At 46.7% G+C, this 14,489-nt stretch overlaps 1 protein-coding gene across 3 annotated transcripts in view; it reads left to right on the plus strand.

The window, feature by feature from the left end:
- The window catches only part of myo5aa (myosin VAa), a 203,929-nt gene that overhangs the window by 36,502 nt on the left and 152,938 nt on the right, over positions 1 to 14,489 (plus strand). For 2 of the 3 annotated variants that reach the window (XM_070858410.1, XM_070858411.1), the window contains exon 1: positions 13,617 to 13,784. The exons of the other annotated variant lie outside the window; for it this stretch is intronic. In XM_070858410.1, coding sequence (XP_070714511.1) covers positions 13,731 to 13,784 — 54 coding nt within the window. In that variant the 5' untranslated portion in view covers positions 13,617 to 13,730. Of the gene's footprint in view, positions 1 to 13,616; positions 13,785 to 14,489 lie in introns of those variants that run through there. 3 annotated transcript variants of the gene reach the window in all.

The following is a 14,489-nucleotide window of genomic DNA, read 5'->3' on the forward strand; positions in this document are numbered from 1 at the left end:
TATACTACCATATCCCCTTATGTTACTGGACTAGTAATCCAGAGGCCTGGACTAATAATCTGGAGACAGAGTTCAAATCCCACCCTGGCAGCTGTGGAATTTATATCCAGTTAAATAAATAAATCTCGACTTTTTTTTTTAAAAGCTGGTATGGTGACCATGAAACTTATCAGATTGTTATAAAAACCCGTCTGGTTCACTGATGTCCTTCAGGGAAGGAAATCTGCCGCCCTTACCCAGTCTGGCCTGTATGTGACTCCAGACCCACGACAACGTGATCGACTCTTAACTGCCCTCTGAAATGGCCTGGCAAGCCATTCCGTTGTACCAAACCGCCACGACAAAGTCAGCACTGTGGGAGTACCTTCATCATTCACACGGCAGTGGTTCAAGAACGCTGCTCACCACCACCTTCTCGAGGGCAATTGGGGATGGGTAGTGAATGCCAGCCTTGCCAGCGATGCCCGTATCCCATGAACAAATATAAATATATTTAAATCCTACAGAGAAGTCTAGCACATACACTATAAAAACTGAAGGTGCAGCCCTTCTGCACACTGAGAAATCACAGACACTCCCTCAGCATTGTGTATAATTGAAATGGAACTGATACGGTGATCCTATGTTATAGACTGAGGAGTAAAATGAAAGACGGGTGAAAAGCTGATTTAGTTAAACGCTTACACTTATTCCCAGAAGGAATTTTCTCCTAGTTGCCTTCAAACTGCTTGACAATACCTCTTGTGTTTTGTTATGTGAGAAGTCATGAGACTTAATTCTGAGGGAATGCCTTCTAACCAATAAAGTAAAATTGGAGGATTTCACTGAGGTTTACAGCAGTTTAACAGCTAGTACCGTTGAAGTATTAAAAGCCGTAACAGTACAACTAATCCCATTACTATTTCAGAAACCTTGTAGTGTTCATTGCATTAGACTCATCCATTTCTGACATGATTTTTTTTCCTTTACTGTATTTCTTTGGTCTGAGGGTTATTTTTAAAGCAATTTCAGCTATACGTAAAGTCTAGATGTAGTTTGACGATTCAATCACTGCAGTATTGATAGAACAAGACTTGAACAATAATAAACTCTGTTTTATTTGCCTCACTTAAGGGGGCTGTGTTACTGTTTAAGAGGACTAAGGTGGATGAAGTCGCAGGTTTCTCAAACACCTAGGGATACTCCACCCAGTTGTTGAAATACTGTCGTTGACTATGTCTCTGCTGTAACGCACCCTTTCAAAGGGGGTTTCACTTATTTGTCTTTGTTTATTGGGTAAATTCAGCATTTCTAGCAGGTAGCTGCACTTGAAGGGAAAGCAGGTCATCGAGCCTCCAGTGTTGTAGCCCCACCGCTGAGCTATGCTGTCTGCTTATCCTACATAGACTCCAGTTGAAGTTTCACCCTTCCTGTTTTTGGATCCCCTCATGATCATCAATATCGACCTCTCTCTGTAGTGTAGTGTCAAGGTCTTCATTCCTCGTCTCATCCGCACTTTATCAAAGACTTCCCCCCACAACCCCCCCCCCCCTTTTTTCGGTCAGCAAGCACTGGAACACGAGCAATTCCTGAATGGTAGACGATGCTCGAACCCCTGTTCCTCTGACCATCTCTCCTTGTGGCTGCATTCCTGTCCATAAATGTGTTTGTCAGACATTCCCCATCATTGCTGAGCTTACCCTTCCTGACCCCGAACACTCTGCCCCGGCAAGGGTCCTGGCTTCACTCCTCTATCATCCCCACTTTAGTAAATGCCAAGCCTGACATGATACCGAACTCCTCTTCGACCATCTTCATGGCAATGCTATCATTATTGGCCGGGCAACTGTTCCATGTGAACCTGAGCCCCTTTTGCTGTCCTCGACCTCATTACCCTCCTGAACAACAACAACAACTTGTATTTATATAGCACCTTTAACTTAGCAGTATTAGAAGATAAAAAATTTGACACCGTCCGCATAAGTAGAAATTAGCGCAGGTGATGGGGGATATGTTTTAAGGAACGTCTTGAAGGAGGAAAGCGAGGTAGAGAGGCGGAGAGGTTTAGGCAGGGAGTTTCAGAGCTTGGGGTTGCGGCAACAGAAGGCACAACCACCAATGGTTGAGCGATTATAATTGGGGATGCTCAAGAGGACAGAATTAGAGGAGCGCAGACATCTCTTGGGAGGAACCGGGTGGGGGGGGAGGGTGGTGTTTGTGGGGCTGGAGGAGATTACAGAGATAGGGAGGGACGAGGCCATGGAGGGATTTGAAAATAAGGATGAGAATTTTGAAATCGAGTCGTTGCTTCTGGCCTCAATCTTACTTCAATCTTTTTGTTGAGAATTGCTCCTGAGATATCAGCTGTCTGAAATGTTGCACTCCCCTTATGGTAGTTTATTGGTCTCTGACTAAGTATCTCTATGTGCCAACTCTGATATCGTCATGCCTGTTGTGTGGAGGAAGGACATGCTTGAGGCCAAATGATAACTCCTCTCTTCTGGAGATCTTCCAGCCCATCCAGTTCCCATGCCACATTCGGTCTTCGGTTTCCAACCCTTCACGGTTCATTTCTTCCTTCCTATGTGAAGCCACATAGATAGGAGTGTCTTGCTTCTGTCCCACTGACATCCACCTTGACTTTTTAAATTTCCTTTTGTCTTGTCTCTATCCACCTACATATGTAACTCATCTTATTTAAAGACCAGGATGGTCTTTGGATCCCCTGTTTCCTCAAACAATGGCCCAGCCATTTTCCCCTACATTCCAACAGTGACCACACTCCAAAAGTACTTCATTGGCTGTAAAGCACTTTGAGATGTCCGGTGGTCGTGAAAGGCGCTATATAAATGGAAGTCCTTCTTTCCAACCATTCTTCATCCACCATCGCCCTCCTCTGCTTGGTTGAACTTGTTCTCACCCTGAGCAACTTCTCTTAAACTCCACGCCTTCATCCAGATTAAAGGTGCTCATTGGGAACCTACATGGCTGCCAATTATGTCTGGCTTTTTTGTCTGATGTGTTGGGTACTTGTTCCAGACCTGTTCAGGCTTGCTTCCTGAGGTTCCCTGCTCTGTTGCCTTGATTACTGTGTTGCTGTTCCCTCCTCTTGCGAATTTCATTTGACGACACTTCCCATTTACACCCCTCCCTTGCCTTGTTTTTCTGGAATTACCCCATCCTCTGATGATGGGCTTAACACAGATATCCCAGCTATCATACGCCCACGGGCTTCAAGGACTAATTGGATTATGCTTCATTGCTCCTTGCCTACTATAAAAAAAAAAGCTCTGACTGCATTGCTGAGCGAGGAAGTGGAGCATCATTCTAACATGAACTGGTGGTTTTGGTGAAGAAGGCGTGTTTACAGAATTAATCATTTTCATGTAAAGATTCAAAACTTGGCTATGTGGACCATGTTCCAGAGGCCTCTTGAATTCACCACCTATGGCTGGAATTTGCTGCCCACAGCACTATGTTCAAATAAGATGATGTTGGAAATAAAATGCACTCCCCCCCCCCCCCCCCCACCACAATAATAGGTAATTTTCTACGACTGGGAAAAATAATTATAATAGCAAAAGAAAAATAACAATTTTACTAAGTGGAAAATGTTCCTTCATTTAAAAAAAAAAGTCCAGTGCAGGTTCATTGTAGAATCCAAAATGCTTGAAAATAAAGTGTCAGAATGACACCATTTTATGGAGAAGTTATAATGGGATATGCTCAGTCATTGAGCAATCCATGTAGGTTTCATCATCATAGGCAGCCCCTGGAATCGAGGATGACTTACTTCCACGTCAGAAAGTTCACAGGTGTTTCAGTGAAGGCCCGAGTATTCCAGGTCCCGAACTAAATCTTGAAGAGTGGAAGATATGTGTGTGTGCATTTTTTTAATGTGGCCGTTGCACACCAGCCACCACACAGGCTTGATAGATCTAGATCTAGGTCTTGGTCCACTGGCAAGGATTACCCAAGATGACTGGAGACCAGCCCTGCTGCACGTGCCTGGGGTGCACACATAATCTCTGTGTAGGTTTAATGCACTGTTTGTGCATGTTGTGTGTGTGCAATCAATCAAATTAAAAAATCAAGGCCATGTGTGAGCAGAGTCGGAATGTATTCCTGGTGCAGACCAGTGAATGTACTTAAGCTTTTAGTTCTGTTGTCTTGCTATCCAGGACTGAAAGCCAGTGAGTTTATGCCTCAGTCCTGGTCATTCTACAGACACCAGTGGATATGGGGCTGCTGCTTCACTGAAACATGCTGTTCTCTCCAGTAATCCTCTTGGGTGGGGTTTATGGTGATTCAGGATTGTGTTGTGCAAATCTGATTTCTGTTTTAAGATGTAAAAGACATGTTCTGATTTCTGCCCTCCACACCTTTTAGAGCCCAACCTCTTCCAAAAATGCAGCTGTCACAGGTCGACAAGCCCGTGCAGCAGCCCAGCCCTGGTGCCACTCCCACCGTGCTCAATGATTTTGCTTGGCTGGTGCAGATGGTCACATTTGCATTAGTAAAAACAAATGGGGAGCATGAAAAGACTTGTGTTTGTGTTGCATTGTTGCTGTGTTTTGACGATCCCTGTGCCCACAATGAGTGCGTATTTTGAAGGTGATTTTGTTATTGTGGTGGATTGTAAGTGACATTCAAACAGGGTGCCTTACTTATCGACCCTGCTCTCCTGACGCATGGCAGACTGCAGGCTCCTGAACCGTTCTGGAGAAGTGCCGGTGAGAAGGTTAATTGGCATCTCGCATCCCCCCCCCCCCCGCCAGCTCCTAATGGTTTCAGTTCAATATTTGCATATTTACTGCTTTTTAAACCGCTAAATCCTCACTGCCAGTTTCTTGCAGGTATAATGGAGCCCTTGTGATGCCTGCTTTTTTTTTGGTGCAATATTTAAAACTCAGCTCTTTTGCAGTTCCAACTCACTGCCATTTCATGTGGTGCAACATCCTGTGACTGTCCTGCAGATTTCAACATCAGCACGTTTGGGGGTGGGGCGGACGAGGGAGGAAGGGATAAAACGACAGGCTTGTAATTAAGTAATACAAGTACTTCATTTTATCGTCGACAGACTTTTGAACTGCAGTCAATAGCTTTAGCTTGGCCCAGAAGGTAGCATTCTTGACTCTAATTCAGAAGGTCGTGGGTTCAAGCTCCACTCCAGGGGCACACAATGTCGTCCAGAGGTTCCCACATTGGGGGTAGGGGCTGTGAGCTGGCCGAAACGAACCAGTACAGTAGTCACCGATGCGACCTCAAATGGCCAGAGGAGGTGCATTAAGGGGACAATTCAGCACAGTGCGGGTTGTTTGAAACTCCAGAAGTGAAGCAGCTTTGATAGGTCCAAAGTTCACTTCTATAAACTGGCGGTGATTGAAACATCTCCTACTGTGCTGAGGCGGCCTCGTATTACACCACCTCTGGCTGTGCTCACCAAGTCCCGCTCACCCACCACCCCCTGTGCTCACTGACCCACATCGGCTCCTGGTTAAGCAACGCCTCGATTTCAAAATTCTCATCCTTGTTTACAAATCCCTCCAAGGCCTCGCCCCTCCCTATCTCTGTACTCTCAGCCTCACAACCCCACGAGATGTCTGTGTCCCTCAAATTCTGCCCTCTTGAACATCCCTCATTATAACTGCTCAACCATCGGTGGCTGTGCCTTCAGCTGCCTGGGCCCCAAGCTCTGGAACTCTCTCCCTAAACCTCTCCACCTCTCTACCTCTCTTTCCTCCTTTTAAGACGTTCCTTAAAACCTACCTCTTTGACCAAGCTTTTGGTCATCTGCCATAATTTCTTATTATGTGGCTTGGTGTCAAATTTCTCTGTTTTGTCTTATGACACAGCCGTGAAGTGCCTTGGGATGTTTTACCACGTTAAAGGCGCTATATAAATACAAGTTGTTGTTGTTGTTGTGCGAGGCTGCATTTGTGGCTCTCTTACTGGTTGCTTTAGGCAGTTGCTGGCACCCACCAAGTAAGCAGTGTCTATTGACAATATTACAGCTTGCTATCAGTCCAGGTAGATCTTTGCCTGAATAATTAGCTGCACTGGTCTTCCATTTCAAATTGAAGTGTTCCCAACACCCTGAGACATGCCCCCAAATTGCTGGCTTGAGTTGTGGGCAGATAGTTAGCGATGAGACGTGAATCTCCCAAGAAGCAGGCTCGAAGCAGGCTCGAAACAAAGGTTTGGGAACCTGTGATCTAGGCTGTAAAAGGTCCCCTGGTACCAATTTGAACAACAGCAGCTGAACATTTATCCCTCCACTCAACACGTCCAAAAACAGATTAACTGGTCACTGATCTCGCTGTGTAAACTGCTTTCTGTATTTGCCGACAAAACAAGTGACTACACCTCAAAAGCAAATCATTGGCTTTGGGATGTCCTCCGGATGTGAAGGGCGCTATAAAAATGCAAATTCTTTCCTTGCGTTGTTTTGTAGACAAAAGCAACAGCTCATTCTCACACAGCAAGATCCCACAAGCAGTAATGAGATGGAACGACCAGTTAATCTACTCTAGCGTTGGTTGAGGGAGGGTTGTCAGCCAGGGACACTGGGAAAGCTCCCTGTTTCTCCTTGGAAAATCTGTCACGAGATCTTCAACTTTGCAGGCAGGTTGCAACCTCCGCTTAACATCTCATTTTCAAGGTCAGCACCTCGAACAGAGCAGCACGCTGGATGCCTGCCTTCGATTATGTGCTTAAATCCAGCAGTAAGCCTTGAACCCATGGCCTTTTGATTTGGAAATCAGATTGTTATTAATTGAGCCAAGCTGACACTTGGCCCTATTGAAAGCTGGAGATAGGGGGGCATATCTGCCCTAATTGGTCATGGGAAATCTTCCCTTTTTCCAAACTGGACAATTGCTCACCTTGGAACTCTCTCCCTAACAACACTGTGGGAGTACCTTCACCACACGGACTGCAGCGATTCAAGAAGGCGGCTCACCACCACCTTCTCGGGGGCAATTAGGGATGGGCAATAAATGCTGGCCCTGCCAGCTATGCCCACATCCCATGAACAAATTTTTTAAAAAACCCTGCCAATACTTTATATAAAGTTGTGTCCCTTCTTGCCGCATGTGGGTGCAATTGGCTGCTTGAGTGCTTTGTACACCAAGGGGCCGAAATTGGCCCTTTCTATAAAAGCCATGACCACCTCCGAGGCGGCCCCAGATCGGTAAGGACTCGTTCCTCGATCAGCACGGAGGACTCGCCATTTTGTAAATTGCCATCCTTTATTTTTGGAGCGGTATACGGGGTCGCCCCGCCAATTTTCCCGCCGTGTCGGCACGTGCCGACCCCTTACCGACCGGTGGGCGACCTGCTTTCCAACCCCCGTGGGGAAATTGCCCCGTGGGAGTGGTGCTGCCGCAGATCGGTGCCCCCCGACAGCTTTCCCCAGCAGGGAGCTGTCTGTGTGGCTTGGCGGCGTGTTTGCCCTTAAAGGGGAGGTTGCACTGCCGGTGACTCCATTTTACTTTGTCTTGTTGGCCGACTGCCAGGATTGGCCGGACCACCAACAGGCAGCTGGGCCTGGCTGAAACCCTTCCCGGTGGCCCAGTGTTTGCAACTAAAGTGGCTGCAGAGTTCACAGCGGCCCTCCCCTTTAACCGAAGGGGAGAGACGTTGTGACGCATCAGCGCGCATCGCGATGACCTCATCAGCGCGGCACTGATGACGTGGAGCGATGGCCGTTCCGATCCGCCCGCACTTCCATCCCTCTCCAGCACCAACACCGCTCCGATCGGAAACGAGAAACAAAGTGCTTCATTGTAGGATTGTCCGCCCAATGCATTGAGGCGAACGGAACACTTAAAAATCGGTCGGTGCACCCCGATTTGGGTGGAGGGCAATTCTGGCCCCCAAGTCTCCAAGGCAATGAAAAAGCTGTTTTCTGATTGGGGTTGCGCAAGAATCAAACCTTTGCTCTAATACTGACCTGTAATTGTGCACAGTTGAAGAGAAGACCCGACACCTTTCATATTCTATGTCTTGCTTGCTTTCTTGCTTACTTTTGAAACCAAAGATCCCGAGGTGGAGTCAAAGCAAAGCACCAATGCCAGGAATCTGAAATCAAAAACCAAAAACACAAAGTGAGGTTGGTCAGCCAGCAGCTGAAAGAAAATGTTGGGTGGGACCTTCATGACGAATTTCAAAGTGTGGGTTGCAAAAAGCCTTGCCCTGACATGACCCAAGTGAGATTAGTGATGGAATCACGTTCAAGTACTATCCAAAATGACTTCATCTGACAGAGGTGTGAGTTTGCACACCAGTGCTCACTGTTTACCTGTGTGAGCCATGCACACCAACTTGTAAATACCGGTCATACCTGATATATTCCTGGCCAACATCTCCACTTGTCCCACTGATGCTGTTGTATGTAAGCTATCTGCATCATTAATCCCTTAAATTTATAGGGGACAAAATTGCCCCTATTTATAGCCCTGTTAGCACCTCCGGGGGGCGCTAACTGGGGGCAAGGCAATTTTCGCCTGGGGGAGGGGGGGCGGGGGGGCGATACCGCTTCCCGGGAAATTGCCCTGCAGGTTTGGGGGGCGCTGTCCCGGCAGCGGTGAGTCCCGTGGTTAGTGCCCTGGGCCGCCCCCTTAACACCCCGAGGGGGGGGAAATTGCCCCGCGGACCCCGAGACTGGAGTGGGCGGATGTCAGTGCCAGCTTCGCAGGTCACGATGCCGGCGAACATCTGCTTCCGAGGCGTTGTTTAAAGGGAAGGCCTGCAGTGCCCCGGGCCGCCATCTTTCTTTGTCAGCTGACTCTTGGGTCGGCCCGACCCGTGGCGGCCCTAGCGTGCTCCAGGCCACCGTTGTGCAGCCCTGGCACTCCGTCTTGGTTGCCGGGCTGGCCCGGTCTTGTGCTGCCCTGGTGGCCACCAAAGGGCTGTGCAGAGTGCGGGAGCGGCCCTCCCCTTTAATAGAATGGGGAGGGGCGTTGTAGGCCTGGCACCGCCCCCAAAGGGAGCGGGGCACAGCGACAGCGCTCGGCTTCCTTTGAGACGCGGTAGGCCCAATTCCGCGCGTGGGCGGGACTTCTGGGCCAGCGATAAAAGTCTCGGCCCCGGAAGGTTACCGCCACCAATCAGGGCGAGGGGTTTGACCCCCCATAGTGCTTTTCAGGGTTTTTTTTTCTTTTCCCATCCCTGTTTTTGTATCTCGCTCACTTTTCCCAAGCCAGTTTGCTGCCTTGTATCATACAATGCCATGTGCGAATTGACATGCTGAGAAGGCAGAGAGGAATTGTCTTCACACAACACACAGCTAAAGTACCCAAATTACCTATTCATCAGCAAGCACTTGTAAATGTCACTGGGCAATTCTGGTCACTGTAGCATATGTCTCTTTAAAATTCTTCACCCAGTTTTGCAATAGATACAAACTTTGGCTGATGCATCTACTGGGCAGTTGCCAAGATATGTAAAAACATTAGCTTTAATGTTCCCTTCCTGCACCAATGATGAATTACTGATTGCATCTAATATTGATTTGGTGCATCATTCTCTGGAGGCAGGCGCATGGACTGGGGAAGGGGTGTGTGGGCGGGGTGACTCGGGACTTGCACTGTGAGTCACCTTGGGTCATACTTCAGCACCACCTACTGTCTGGCTGGAGGCAACAATAGAGGAGGCTATCGAGATGACTACTCTTTTTCAACTGGTGTCCAACAAGACATTGGTCTGAGAGAGTAATGAGAAAATCTAAAAATCTCTGCTGTATATTGTTCATGTTAATTCAAGATATCTTAGCCAATCAGAAAGAAAGACTTGAATTTATATAGCGCCTTTCACGACCACCAAACGTCTCAAAGCGCTTTACAGCCAATGAGTACTTTTGGAGTGTAGTCACTGTTGTAATGTGGGAAATGCGGCAACCAATTTGCGCACAAGCAAGCTCCCTCAAACAGCAATGTGATAATGATCAGATAATCTGTTTTTTTTTGTTATGTTGATTGAGGGACCTCTGCTCTTCTTCGAAATAATGCCATGGGATCTTTTACGTCCATTTGAGAGAGCAGTCAGGGCTTCGGTTTAACATGTCATCCGAAAGACGGCACCTCCAACAGTGCAGCACTCCCTCAACACTGCACTGGAATGTCAGCCTAGATTTGTTTTGTGCTCAAGTCCCTGGAGTGGGACTTGAACCCACAACCTTCTGACCCAGAGGCGAGAGTGCTGCCCACTGAGCCACAGCTGACAGTAGATATTAAGAGTCAGCTGATAGACTTGGCCATTGTTGAATGATTGTCTTCTCAGTCCCTGCTTTTCACGTTTAAATTAATTGCAGAATAGAGCTGTGTTTACCCATGAACAAGTATAATAAACTTTAATTCAATGCAAAAATAAAAATTGTGAATTCTGGAATTCACAGCACGGTCAGTCAGCAATTGAAAGCTCTGTTAGAAAGGGCACACTAGAGCCACTAACCTGTCTTCCTAGTTCAGAGGTTGATGCCCATTTCCAGCTTTTAATTTTTTTTTAATTCATAATTTATTTCATTTGCCCATTACTGTCACAAGAATACACCAACTTTGCAGCATAGTACTACAGGTGCAATCTCCCAAATCCGGAAACCTCGTAACCGAGGCCACTCCAGATTTTGGGTATTTCCAGATCTCGGAACAGAAATCCGAAGTCCCGAATCTGGAAACCCTTGGGCCGACTTTCGTGCACCTGTATTTTCCGACAGCATGCCAACCCGATCAAGGTGGGAACACCAGAGGCAGCGGGGAGAAGAGGAGCAGCCAGCCCCAGGACACAGCGCGCTGACCCGACCGAGGAAGGAACACCGGAGGCAGCGGGGAGATACCTTGCTCCCTATTAAAAAAAAATGTCTGGTTTTCGGACCATAGTTCCGGTTTTCGGATGACCCCTCCTCCGATCTGTGCGATGTCCGGATTTCGGAACATTCCGATTTCTGGAACTCTGGATTTGGGAGGTTGTACCTGTACATGGAGTTTGATCACTTGGAGTATCAGCATGTTGCACAGTATCTTGGGCGTGCGTTTGAAGTTCTGCCACAAATATCCGACTCCTCTCAGCTGCTGTGTCCACTTTGCCTGCTTCAGGGGCCCACAGTGATGGGGAAGATTTGACGGACAATTGTTCTGCGAGAGCCTCTGGCAGCCCCTTCCGAACGGAGTTCATGCTGCACAACCTTGTGCCAAATCAAGATAATCCTGATGTACAATTAAATTTGTCCCTGTTTTTAATCTAGTGTCTGCTTGTAATTCAGGAAAGAAGAATTTTTAATTTAATAAATACAATAGACATAAAATCAACCAGCATGGGAGCAATGTGAGGGACTTTATACCGATATTAAAACATAATCTGGAATTGACTTGCCTGGTTTTATGATAAAGGAGCAACTAGTGTAAACTTGGCTCCTCAGACTCTGGAAGGGTTGGTGGTTGGGGGGAGGGTGTAAGATGCACTGCATGGTGTAAGTCGTACAAAATCCCAGAGTCCCCATTTTGATTCCTGGTTCCTGCAGAGTTAACTGATCTCTGGGGTAGTGCCTGGGCTATAACTGATCTCTGCACCTCTGCATTAAGGAGGAGAAAAGTCAGACACAATTAGGATTGGCAACTCTGGTTGGATGTATTTCGGGAGGTGTAATGTATGCAGCTGTGAGTATGCTCACAGGTTTGTAGAACTGTTGCCACCGATACGCTCGTGGAATTCCGCGAGAGGTGGGCACCGGAGGGATTGGAGTGCATCATCACCCCCGGCAACCAAATTTTAATTTGATTTTTTTATAAGTTTTAAAGTTCTATTTGTTTTATTGCCGGGTTTTTAGTGTTCCCCGAGACAGGGGGGCACTTGTATAATTTGCCTCTCGGTGCCCCTAAAAAAAAAACCCAAAAAAACAAAAACAAAAAAAGGGCACTTGAAAAATGTTTGGAGTGTTCCCCCGCCCCTTTAATAAGGGGGCACTTGAATTAATTGTTTCTTTGTGTTTGCAACAAAAGAGTTGTAGAGCTGCTGCCACTGATACGCTCGTGGCCTTCCGCGAGAGGTGGGCACCGGAGGGACTGGAGTGCATCATCACCCCCGGCAACCAAATTTTAATTTGAACCATGTCCAAAGTTTAATTTGTTTAAGTTTGTCGGTTTTAGTATCCCCCCCCCCTTTTTAGTCAGGGGGCACTTGTATAATTTGTGTTTTTAGTGCCCCCCCCCCCCCCCCAAAAGCCAAAAAAAACAAGGGGGCACTTGAAAAGTTTTTTGGAGTGTGCCTCCCACCCCCTTAAATCAGGGGGGCACTTGATTACTGATACAACTCAAAATAGTTGTAGAGCTGTTGCATGGTGAGTGGTTTAGCCAGTCACGTGATGTTCACAAGACTCAATAAAACCCCAGCCAGTTGGGTCTCGGTCATCCACGATGAGGTATGCAGTTGTGAGCCTAGTGGATGAACTGGTAATATGTAGTGTGATTGTTAAACCTTTGTTAATAAACCAACTTAATAGCAATGTGTTGCTATGAATTATTAAGCAAGAGCTCATGAATGAAATACATTACAGGGAGGTTTCAGCACATGATCAAATGGTTTTAAGGACTCTGCTACTAGAAACCCACTTGCTAAGGAGTCAAGCAGTTTGCCCCCCCCACCCCCCCCCCCCCCCAGTGGAAAAGAAAGACTACATTGCACCTAGTGGTAGACTACCCTTTTTGTTTCCCAAAATCTGAAGGTTGTAGAAGGACTATTGTTTAAACGACCGATTGGGGGTGAGTAGGACGATGTATTGTTTTGACTGAGGCCATTCTCTTCTGCCATTTTGACTCCCTGACTCTGCAGTCGTTGTGCTGAGTTTACTGCTGTCATTTTAAACATTCAGATACTTCCCCAGCCCAGGAGTACGCCTGGCTGTGCAGCATTGTGTACAGAGACATGCTATGCACAGGTTTGGTGCGAGTGGGCCAGCGATACTGAGCCATGGTTGTGTGCAGTGTACTGAGTCTCCGTAGTACCTGGAGCTCATTTGGGAGCTGCTTTGGCAGATCGCTGACTATAGGTTCCTTGACTTCCTTTCCCGTTAAGGAGCAGAGCTTAGCATGAGGGATACCGAAGGTGGGAGAAGAACAATTATTTTAACACTGGATTGGGGGTGGATTATCACATTTTAGTTTGCTGAATCTGTTTCTTTTGACCTAAACATTAACCTGATCTGCCAATACAGGATATAATTTGTTTAAAGGGCGCAGTATTCACGAGCAATTATACGACCAACTATTTTTTTTGTTTGAAATTTCTCGTGTTGATTTAATTTTAGCAATGGAAAAAAGTACAGTGTTCGCATAAAATGGGATTTCTTCATCCCGGCATTTTCCCTCAACTTCTTGGCAGAAGGAATTTCACTTCCCTGCGAGATTGCCAATATGACTGGACTTTGACGTGGAACGATTTGATGGAGGCTCTGTCTCACTGAGCGTTGTTCCCACAGCAGTAGGTTGGGGAAGTCCATCTGGGGAGCCCAGCGGGTAGGGACACTGTGCGAATGGCACATCCCAGTGCAGTATGTTTACTGGGAAACACTTGACCATTTCAGATAGTCCTGTCCTTGAGTAGTTTATTAAGGCAGAATTATCTTGTTTACAATAATAGGGAAACCATCTCACAGCTGCCTCTGGCTCATGATGATAACTCGATTTAAATATTAGTCAGAGAAAATAAACTACTTGTATTATAATCAGGAAGAATCTACAGCAGGAACCCGCACAGGAATGAACTCGGTTGCTGCCTCGTATCATAACAGCAGGAAGGGCCGGTTTGATCAAGTAAATATCGTCTAATCTCCAGTAATTTGACTCTTGGCTCCTGATATTTTCTCCATTTTTTTTCCACTTGGCTTTTTCCCTCCTTATCTGATGGAGTGATGAATGATGGAATACAATTTCTGGGTACTGGCAGTCCTTTGAAGGTGTGGTCTCTTAATTTGCAGAGGAATGATCGAATGATTCGAGAACAACATCAGTACGGTTTGTAGTGGCCATTTTATTGTCAACAAGTAAAAGGCGTAAGTATTTAAGCGGCACTTAACAGAATAGGGCAAGAATTGACATTAGTGCTTCTATTGCCGCCTGTCAAGCTGTGCCTTCCTCCGTTGCCTTGATTTCACACTCAGTCAGCGTGACTCCTAGTTTTGACCCACAAAATTGGCTCTGCTTTTAAATCCAAGGAAGAAGGAAGCTGCAGACTGTATTCTTGTCCCCGGGAGAATCAGTTAACCTACCCCATCTCCTGAACCATCATAACTGTAGTTGGTTAGCACCTCTGTCCAACAGATAATGGTTTATTTGACTATTGCTCAACTTAAACCTAGTTTCCTGTCTGGCATTTCAAATGAACATGAGGGGAAATTAAGACGGTTGATATGATCTTGCAGCTAGTCTAGGTGTTGACTTTGGTGCTTCCATTGTTCTGGCCAATATGATATTGGGATGCTAAGGGAAGTAAAGGTGGAAATTGCTGAGGTATTGGCC

Source organism: Pristiophorus japonicus, chromosome 17, assembly GCF_044704955.1.
Source record: "Pristiophorus japonicus isolate sPriJap1 chromosome 17, sPriJap1.hap1, whole genome shotgun sequence".
NCBI lineage: Eukaryota > Metazoa > Chordata > Chondrichthyes > Pristiophoridae > Pristiophorus > Pristiophorus japonicus.